This window comes from Microtus ochrogaster, chromosome 16 (genome assembly GCF_000317375.1).
Source record: "Microtus ochrogaster isolate Prairie Vole_2 chromosome 16, MicOch1.0, whole genome shotgun sequence".
NCBI classification, from domain to species: Eukaryota; Metazoa; Chordata; class Mammalia; order Rodentia; family Cricetidae; genus Microtus; species Microtus ochrogaster.
In genome coordinates, this window is record NC_022018.1 from 29,898,777 (window position 1) to 29,909,945 (window position 11,169).

The 11,169-nt window shown below is 43.6% G+C and overlaps 1 protein-coding gene across 1 annotated transcript; it reads right to left on the reverse strand.

The window, feature by feature from the left end:
- Nucleotides 1-5,939: 5,939 nt before the first annotated feature.
- Nucleotides 5,940-6,842, reverse strand: LOC101994573 (putative vomeronasal receptor-like protein 4). The gene has a single exon (XM_005354928.1). The coding sequence runs from the start codon at nucleotides 6,840-6,842 to the stop codon at nucleotides 5,940-5,942; it is 903 nt and encodes a 300-aa protein (XP_005354985.1).
- Between the last annotated feature and the right edge of the window lie 4,327 nt (nucleotides 6,843-11,169).

An 11,169-nucleotide genomic window follows, 5' to 3' on the forward strand; every position in this document is an offset into this window, starting at 1 on the left:
GGGAGGGGAATAGGAGGAAGGGAGGAAGAGTAAATTTTTGAATGGAAAATAAATATAAAATAAAGAAAAAAAGATGTGTTACATTCACTTATTTTGTGGAATACTTGTTTAATATAGCAAAAATGTGTCATATTCTTTTATGCTGTATTGGTTTAACTCCGTAAATCTGTGTTACTTTGCTTGTCTAAAACACCTGATTGGTCTAATAGAGAGCTCAATAACCAATAGCTAGGCAGGAGGTAAAATAAATAAGATGAGAAATCGAAGTTTGCAAAGAAGAAGATCAAAGAACAAGAGGAGAGTGGGACACCGGGGTCAGACACCCAGCCATGCGATCATCAACAGAGTAAAAAGGAAAGAAAGATTTATAGAATAAAGAAAGGTCAAAAGCCCACAGGCAAACATAGTTAACGAGAAATGGGATAAAAGCTGGCTAGAAACAAGCCAAGGTAAGGTCACCTTTCATAAGTAAGAATAAGACAATGTGTATTTATTTGGGAGCTGTGTGGCAGCCTCCAAAGAGTAAAACAAAACAAAACTACATTTTCTCAGTTGAGTTTCTTCCAAGATTACCCTAGCATGTGCCTACTTTACAGGAGACTAAAGGGCACTCTGGCATTTCCTGCCCAATTTGCAGACTGCTGTTTTATGAATGAAGATTCTCTTCTCCCACCCTTAAAAAGTTTCCTGCTTATGTCTTCTTGGGAAGAGGACCTTGTGAGTGTGCTAAGTTTGGTGAGCTTCACCAGACTTATAGGTCTCCTTGACCTGTCATGAGGAAATATTTGATCTGAAGGAAACAGCTATGCAGCAACGCCCCATGGTGCAATCTGTTGGTGTGGAGTACTTCCACATCAGGAGTCACGGCTGGATTGTGAGCTAGAGCCTCACAGGAACGTCAATTCCTATCTTTCTGGTATAAGAGGAGTTGAGATTATAAGGCTCAAAGCCCCTCTAACAACCTCCATTGCTTAGTGAAAAAAATGAAATATTTCCCTTTAAGGAAATCACATAGTTGACCCAGGGATGCGAGGGTTGGTCACCATGGAACCTGTCTTAAAGGTGAGTGCTAGGTCAGACCTTTCATGGTAAGGGGTCCCATGTCCTTGTAGGATTCCTGTGGTTCTTTAGTTCTAAGGGAGCAGTGCAGAGACTTCAGTTGTCATTGTCACCATGTAGAAAACTAAAGAGTTGGTCCCAACAAGGGGTGCACCCACCGACTGTGACAGTGGAACAGGTCTATTGGGAGCTCACCAAGGCCAGCGGGACTGGGACTGAATAAGCATGGGATGAGACCAGACTTTCTGAATGTGGAGGACAATGAAGGCTGATGAGAAGCCAAGGACAATGGCACTAGGTTTCGATCCTGATACATGAACTGGCATTGTGGGAGCCTAGCCTGTTTGGATGCTCACCTTCCTGATCCTGGATAGAAGTAGGAGGACCTTGGACTTCCCACAGGGCAGGGAATCTGGACTGCTCTTCAGTCTCGAGAGGGAGGGGGGGTAGAGTGGGGGGTAGGGGGAGAGGGATAGAGGAGTGGAGGGAGGGGGCGATATGTGCGAGGAGTGGGAGGGAAATGGGAGACGGGGAGGAGGCACAATTTTTTTTTCAACAACTAAAAACAATAAAATAAACAAAAAAAAGAGAATAACCTTATCTCTACAGACAGAAAAAAACAAAAGAGTTGGTCCCAGAAGTGTACTTTTCCTTATTCCTCCACAATTACTACATTTGCCTGGCTCTGGAGTTATTCCAGCAGTCAAGTTTCTGAAACTAGCTTCCAGTTTCTCCAGACCTCACTGTCCACACTGTCAAGCTGTGACAGCTCACTTCTGAGTGACAGAGTAGATGGTCACTGCCTCTTCCTCCTCAGGTCCTTCTTTAAACACTGGCACAGAACAGATATGGAGATAGCTGAGGATTCTGTCTTCTGATAAAGTTCCAACCAGGGATCTGGACAGATGAGAGTCATCTTGCTTGTGTAAACCACAGGCACTTCAAGGTCATTGGTGTATTTGGCAGCTTTATTCCTTGTACACTAAACTATCAATGGGACTCAAACTCTTGATTGGCTCATTTCAAAAAGCCAATAGCCTCATCTACAGCTTTAAGGAAGCTTGTACTGCTCATCTGCCTTAGGGATGCTTCTGTCTGTCATGTGCTGTCCCACCTGGAGGGCCTTTCCAGTTGCTGATGCAGTGCACTGTGAATAGCTGTGGGCACAGGGCTGAGAGGAGGTGAGAGGAGCATCTCCAGTGCAGAAGTGAGAGCCGTGCTGGGCTGGGCTGGGGTGTGGCTCCTGGTCACTGGTCCTGTCCTGGATGGAGCCTCCTGGTCACTGCTCTGGCTTAGGAGGAAGCTCCGGGTTACTGTTTATCAGGTGTTTCTGGTGTGAATCAACAAGCATTACTAAGTAATATAATCTGCACAAAAAAGGCTAAAAACTCTTGTGCCATAAACCAAAGAATGAGGAACTCTGAGGATCTACTGTCATACCCCAAGTGAATGTGAATTGGCTTTGCGTTGAGCATCTGAATTGTTAAGAGAGCATTTATTAAAGGAGAGGATGTATAAACTTAAGGAGTAATGGAGTTTTGTGGTAGATCTAGTTCCTTCAGGAGTGACATGGCCTGTCTCTCTTAGGGTTACCTTTGCTGTGCTGAAACACCATGACCAAAGCATGCTGGGGAAGAAACAAACATGTGTGATGGCGTGTGTGTGTGTGTGTGTGTGTGTGTGTGTGTGTGTGTGAGAGAGAGAGAGAGAGAGAGAGAGAGAGAGAGAATTTGGAGGATAATTCACAGGAATTGGTTCTATCTTTCTACCATGCAGTTCCAAGAAAGGAACTCAGGTTGTCAGCTAGGCAGGTGCTTTTTCTTGCTGAGCATGCTCTGTTCCTTTTATTTGATTTGATTTTCTCTGCTGTCTTTTGAACATAATGACTTCTAAGGTTGCTTTTTTTCCTTCCAAGTTGTATATCTTTGTTCCATAGTCCTAATATTTCCTGGGGTATATTTAAATCCCAAATTGATTGTATACTTTAATAGTAAGTGGCATTTTTAGGTTTTAATATTATGTCAAGTGGCCTAGTTTTTCCAGTTTCCAGTGTGTTGACATATGAATTATCAGTTGTCATACACTATATATTTCCAGGGCCTCTGACAGGAAGAAGAGTGAAAATTTTCCTTTTTTGGTCTGCACTTGACTGTTGTTAGGGGTGAGCAGGGTTAGCCATTATGGAGGTCCATAAGATGGGGACACAAGAATCTGAAGAAGTGACTTTCCTTCTACTACTTCACTTTTCAGAATTGTCACAGTTTGACCAAAGTTGAAGAACATTATAATATGCCATAGTCATTGCCAACATTCAGAAGACATGTAAAAGGATAAAATGAAACCTACTCCTACAATATAAGGCATTGGGTCATGAGAATGAGAACACACTGTGCAGCTCTTTCTGAACCAGAACCACTTGCTAATCTACAGCTGTGAAGAAGTCTGAGCAGGAAGATCACCATTGACCCACGCTCAAACCCGCAAGACTCTGAAAGAACCATCACAAAGAGAACAGACAGAGAAGGGTAGAGGGAGAAGAGGGAAGAGAAAGAGTAGAGAGAGAAAAAAAAGCCCCTCATTTCACTACGTGGCAGGACGACACCGAGAACAGTGAGTTAGGTCTGGATAGGCAGACAGAGAGTCCACGGAGAGATAGTAAAGAGAGGAAACATCCAGATCCCACACAACATCCTAAAGGCCTGCCAGGCTTTTTCTACAGCCAGGAGGGCCTCTTGCCTGTGCACTGTTCCCACAGGTTCAAGGCAGGATCAGGATGATTACACCAAAGTTGTGGGCCTATCAGCTTCTCTATCTTTGTTCAATGTAACCCAGCTTAAAGTGTGACCCCTCAAGGACTGCTAGAACATCCAGCCCTCAAGCAGAAATGGGGCTTCAATTTCACAGATCCCCCCTTTACTTTAAGAGAGTCCTACTCTGTGTGAGCCTCAATGTGTGTGTTTCTCTGTCCCCCTCAGCCCTAATAAAAGACTTTCTTCATTCTGTTGGGTAATTCTTTTTGCTATGTATGAGACTCCTTCCCCCCCCCCCGCTTAATTTTTTAAGTGACAGAGAAAATAAATTCAATGAAGGCCCCTAGACAGTAACTGTACCACATAGCAACACCCACAATCCATTGCACCTTCAGATCTGTTTAGGTTACTGTCTGCTGTGATATCGCAAAGAGAACTGGAGCTCATCAGAAAGCTAAAGATCCAAAGAAGAATAAATAAGAATAAATAATCAAGAACTTGTGATATAGTCTGAGGCTGAAGCTTCTTCCAGCAGGTGGTTCTGGGACTGATACTGACAGCCTGGGCAGACAGTGAGGTGACAGGCAGAGCAGATGGAAAGGTTCAGAGACCCCTTGCTTTCACAAACATTACCTAGGAATTTCTGAAAGAAAACCTGCAGCCACTCCCTTGACCCACTGTGTGAACAGATTAGAGAGCAGGATTGTGCTTCTTTGTGGTAGGGAGGTGGCGATTGGGTGAGTTGCGGGTCACAGGTTCAAAGATGCCCTAAGGTAGAGAAATTCCACGAATCTAGTGCACGCATGGTGACTGTGACATACACTGTAATGTACACTGGGGGTCCACGGAGATTTCAGGGGCTTCCACTTTACCCACCAAATAAGGAAGGAGCAGGCGGATATGAAAACTTAGATTATCTGTGTGATTTCAGATTTGTTACAAAAGTATGTTTATTGAAGGTTAATTATAAATCGGTTTTATTTTTAATAATGCAAGGGAAAATACAGAAAATGCAAGGGTTTGGATATAAATGTCATGTGGGGCACAGCCCTGTCCTTCTCACCACATTGCCCACTCCTTTAGAAAGATGGAGGATACACCCTGGAAACACTCACAAGGTTTTTGGAGAGGCAGCCCTTCCCCTCCCCCACCATGCATCTACCTCAGAGCACAGGAAAAGGTGGCTGTTTCAGTTAGGGCTCCACAGAGAAATAGAATCAAGAAAATGAGAAAGGGTTACACACAAACATATGTATAAGGATCTCAGTTTAAAAGTTGTGTCTGTACAGCTTCAGGAAGATACAGTCTCAGATTCATGGGCCAAGAAGACCAAGCAAACACTAGGATGTTTAGTGTAGGCCATAGTGAGGGACTGGGAATGTTAACAACCTATCATCGAGGTTTTAACACATCAATGTGCCCATGAAGTCCTGGACTGGAGCAAGGCATTTTTGAGAGAGCCCATTTGCCAGAGTGTCTTGCAGTGGTACACTAAGTTTCAACACAGCTATAATTATCCAACAGTGTTGAGACTGTAGTGGGAGGCATTTTGGAACCTAGCTGTGTCAAACAATTGGAAAGCAAATCTGCTGTGCAGCTGTGACCTTGTTTGTCACACTGTGATCTTCACTCTACAGGACGAGCTCACCTCAGATAAGGGCTTCTCCTCACCTCCACTTAACCTATTTTGTTTTCCTTCTCTGGTTTGGACAAAAGTGAGATACTAATTTCTGGCATCAGCCTTACCTCCAGCACATCCCAGGGCTAATGAGAAGCAACCCATCATATGACAGGGATGGAGGAATAGGAAGATGCTAAGAATCTGTTTTCTACTTGTCTAGAAACACTGAACTGGTCTATAAATTGTGCAGTGCTAGACTTTTTAAGGAAAGAAAATACATTATTTTGAAATTTAATTTAATGTGATATATTAGAACACTTAGGCAAATTACAGTTTGGTAGTGACTGCCTGTAATACAAGCATTTGGGGTTCCGAGGCATCTCAAGGTCATTCTATGCTATAGAGCAAACATTATGTCAGCATTTCTAAGATTCATCATGGCAAAGCAGCTTACAATGTACATACCTTTAGCCCATATGAATATGTGTAGAATGTAATTTCTACACTTCTCAGTGAGTGTGCAGGACATTACAAGCATGGATGTATCTGCTAATCAGAACATAGGGGCTAAAACCAGCATAACCAAGTTCTAAAAATGTCTTAACATTTAGTGAAATGGAATCATGTGTCACTGTGAAACCAGTGTAGAAGGAGAGAATGAAATCTGACCAGTAGAAGAAAAGGAAGCAGGTCATTAGAATGAGAACGCTCCAGGTAGCTCTGATTTCTGGAGGGGAATTGTGCGCACACCTGGAGCTGTGAAGGTAGAGGACGCGCTTGTGATGCTCATACAGACGGAGAGCCATGGACCCGCTGTTCCAGCCCATTAGACTCTGGAAGATGACATCACGAAGCGCCATGAGGGAGAGGAAAAGCCACTTGATTACATGTCTTGAAGGCAGCATATAGCAATGGCCAATGAACATTCCAGGTACAGACCTGTTCAAACTGTTCCCTGATTTGACATAGCAGAGTAAGTTGGAGCTTATGAGAACATTAACCACCCAGAAGAGAAGGAGAAATTGAAAAACTTGCCATGAGGTCTGTGGTTTTAGCTTTGTCCAAAGGGTGGTCCTGGGACTGATGGTGACAGCCTGGACCACACTGAGGAGACAGGTGGTACAGATGGATAAACCCCGTGCCATCCTTGCCAGATACACCACAGCTTTACAGCCAATATCTCCGAGGAAGTTTCTGAAATAAAACACCGTGGCTATATCTCTGATCCCTGTAGTACAAATAATGATGATATTAGAAAATGCCAAGTGGATAAGAATAATGCCCACAGGCTTTTTCTCAGTCCCCAAGGTTGAAGTGTACACAAGTCTCACAAACATTAGGATATTCCCCACAATTCCAGGTACAGCAAGAGAAAGGAAGATTATTGTGTGGATAATGTTATTCCACTTCATCCTCTGACTTCATGTACAGCACTAAGGAAAATCATTTGAGAAACACATTTAAGATTTTCTCTATTTATTCTGATGAAAATAATGGTATCAATTATGCAAATACATATGGTTCTTTCCATGATGCTGCTTTATCATATTACTTATTTTCCCAGTTTGTCTAACTTCCATTCCCACAGAAGTGATCCTAGTTTATATCTGGGCATAAAATACTTTCCCGGCCTTTCACAAAGACTTTTCTTTGTCTCCAGCATTCATCCATGGTCATATGGCCATGTTCTTCATAGAGAAAAGCTAACCAAGTGTTATCACTCTGTTGGTTTTCTAAGCAACACAGTCCTGAGGATTAGCCTGACAGCCTCCTTCCTTTTCCCTCATCACACCCAGTGGGACCTCAGGCTCCTGGACTGTGTTGATGCCTCATCCTGATCCTCTTCATTGCCTCAAATGCAACCGTCACTCCAAAGGCTGTGGAACTTATTAAAACCGTGCTGTTTCTCAGGAAATTGTTGTTGGTCAATGATTCAGATTCTCAGGAGGGATGGTATAGTATTCTCCTCTTCCCACGCTCTCTGGTCATAAATTATACAGAAGTTAGTGACGCAGTGGGGGCATGAATGACTCACTGTCCTCAATGTGGACTATATGTGAGCAAAGATTGTGTCCTCAATATCCATGGGTAGACTCATCCTGAAGTCCATTTTTCTGTTTACTCCACTTTATCCTGGTGTTACTCTTTCTCCTAGGATCTCTTCTCCAGTATAACACCAGGAAAACTGTTCCTGTAGAGACTTAACAAAGGCCTGGTTTGCTGATTGTTTTAAAGTTGGCTCTGTCTAGTGATGTTCTCAATCAGAAATCCCCCAGCCTGTGAGTCCTCCCTGCTATCTCACACTGTGGTTGCAATCTTTTTATGCATGGTATCTGTTTTCCCCTGTTCTTTAGTTTCTACATTGAACACGAAAAAAGTCTTTAAAGCAGAAACTTACTCCATTTGTTTCATGCTTCACAGAACACAGAGAGCTTCACACAACAACCTTAATTTCTATCTGTGTCTACAATTTGACATCAGGTCCACATCGAAGTCAGTTCTGAATTCCTTTGACCCCTCCCAAGCAAATGTTAGCATTGGCATTTACTTACCTTTCCACAGGTACACGGGCTGTATCCAAAGCTGAGCTTTCCCAGCTCCCATGCCTCATGGCTCCCTGCTTAGCTCATGTCTTATGCTTTCCCTGATCTCAGAAGGCTGTGCAGCCTGTGTATGTGCTCGCTTCCTACACTGGGCACTGAGCAGCCTCAGAGACACTGGTTCTGTGTGTAGTCTGTAAGTGTTCTCATAATGCTGGCTGGAAAGTTTTTAGGTTTCTCAAGGCAACTGTTGGTTTAAAACTGCTCTTTAATCATGGAGACAAACTGACAGCAATTTTGAGAAGCATTTGAGTTGGGCTTTTTGTAACAGTTGATAAATCTGAGTATCTTTGAGAAGTCAGTTCAGTTTGATTATACATTTGGTAAGTGTCTAACACTTTCTCACTTGTGCAATGATGTGAGCTTTCAGGCTTCAAACATTTTAGTGATGTACATTGTTTATCCTTTAAGAACTTACCAACAGTGCTTTATTTTTCTCTCAAATTCCCTCTGTACTGAACTGCATATAATTTGATAGCATTTCAGTGTTGTTACGTGATCTCTGAGATGCCAATAGCAAAATTTACAAGCACGAAATTGTCCTTGATTTCCAAACTGTCAGAACTTAGTTGTAAAAGCTACACACACACACACACACACACACACACACACACATATACACACACGCTCACCCATGTCTATTTGTCTATTTCAGGGTGACTGAGTATATATATCTTCATATACATATTTAATATACTTCCTCAACCATTATGCCTCCAACATGTAAGAAATAAAAAAGAGCAACCTGTGTGAAACTAATCAATTCAGAGTTTTCTTTTAGGAATGAGTCATGGACTCTAGGGGCCAAGTCTAGGTCTAGATGCATGAGAGAAAAATCCATAAACTAGAGAAGGATAAATTGTCAAGTTGAAAAGCTATCCCATCTGTCAAACCCCACCTTTCCTAACCGCTCTGTGCCTGCCATTGAACATTTTCTTGGCCCCTTTAATAATCCCTAATGTAGGGATGGTGTTTGGTAACATCCATGTGTTTTGTGAGGATTCAATGGAGCAGAGGCACACAGTACTTAGGACAGTGCCTGCCCAGTGTTAATCACGCTCTAATGCATTATTCTTTGATTTGTATCATGTCAGATTCCCCACGATTCTCTGCACTGTCACACTGTGTTATGTTTTGAGTCTGGACAGGAAAGCTCCAGGAACAATAAAATCAGAACAAAGAGAGGCAAAGCCCCCTACCACCTTCTGAGAGGTTGGAGGGCACCAGACCCAAGATGCCTTTGCTCCTGTGAGGACAACACAGAGACTGGAGAAACTGCAGACAGGAAAAGCTTCCTCACACTCAAGCTGAAATCTCAGGCTGTGTCTGCTCTACCTGCCTGGGCTGTCATGAGCATCTCTGGCCGAGTGCACCCCATGCAGCTGCACAAGGCTCCCTCGTGGACATGGAAACAATTCTGCATTGCAGGTGGCAATGAGAGCCCGCTTTTTCCCTGGATCCTGTCACCTTTCTTTCTCACAGTGACAGAGGAACCCAGACCCTTCTCTTCAACCAACTTCTCTCCCCATTCCTATCTCACAGCCCCTCTGTCAAGGTGAAAGGCAGCTTCAGTCCACTGTGACTTGATGGAACACTTACCTGTGGAGTCTGTGCAGGGCTCAGGGTGGGTGTTCTCACACCACAGCCAGGCTCTGTTTATCATTCTTAAGCCCTGTGTTCCCAGCAACTGTCACTGCTGTTAGGATGTCACCATCAGGAGTTTGGCTTCTCCAGAGGGCAAGGGCTCCTGATGCACATGTCCTTCCTGGTTGCCAGCTCTGCACACTCCCTGGTGGCCTGCCATTTTCTGAGGCTGAAACTTTCTGTTCCTAATTACAGTCCCTGTGTGGTGACAAGGAGGGCTGTGAGGATGAACAGCACCCTGGGTTCCTGGCTCCTGGGAAATTGTCCTCCACTTACCCCAAGTCAGTTAGTGAATTGGGAGAAACTTCTGAGAGGCTGAACACCAGGGCTGGAGAGATTACTCAGTCATGACTCAAAAGAGCAACTTTTGCTCCTTCAGAAGATCCAGTCAATTCCCAGCACCCTGTAACACATAACCCCGACTCCATAGGATCCAATACTTTTTTTCTCACCTCCATGTGTATCTAAAAAACATGGTACATATACATGTATGCAGAAAAACACACGGTAAAAATGATTAATAAAAATAGTTAAGATAAAATGAATCAGTCTAATAAAAAAACAAAAGTTTAGAGAAAAATAAAAAGAAGCTCAGTATACCAAGAACAAAGATGTTCAAGGTCGAGGGCCATTGGCTGGTCTTCAGGTGTGGTGTTAAAGGTGGGGTCATGAGAAGTCTGTCTCTTTCTTGCTCTGAGTGCTGACTCTGTGCATAGCAGTCATCTCCCCTCCATCCCAAGGTCTCCCTTTCTCTTCTCCTTTGGATGTAAATCTCTTTAGACTGATGCTCACTGTGTAAAAAAAAAAAATGGGCTTCTGTCTCTTGAAGATGAGATTGTTTAGCTATTGCTCAGATAACATGGAGAAGGGTTATGTATAATTAACTCTAAGACCCACATATCAGTCTGGGTCTCTAACAGCAAGCAGCTTGAGATATGAAGTCTTTAGTTCTCATTTTCCCTTAGACAGCAGAGGAGATCCAAGGAGAGAGCCTCCGACACACCCACCATGCACACAGTCAGTCATGAAGAGCAACTTAGCTCACACTTCTCGACCTCCATGGCTCCTTTCCCTTCCCAGAGTCTATTCACTTCCTGGTGTGAAGGAGTGCACTGGAGTGGTCATATCCGGGGACTAATATTCAGGAGACTGTGTTTCCCAACCATGGGAGCATCTGTGCTTGTGTTAGATGAGGTGGATAAGTGAGACTGGGAGAGGAGGGATAGGAGAGATGAAGGCTTCTAATCTTGCTCAGAGACACCCTGTGGTGTCTAAGTACTGTCCTGAAAGGGAGGCTCTGGCCTTTCTGCTGCATCAGCCTGTCTCTTACTGAGACTTAGTGTCAGCCCTGGACTGCTGGGGGCTGCTGTACAGACACATTCTCTCATTTTATTCTTCTCCAATCTTAGACATACCTAACTGTGACTTAGGGGTTCTCTCTAAAGTTAAGGGTGTGTGTGTGTGTGTGTGTGTGTGTGTGTGTGTGTGTGTGTGT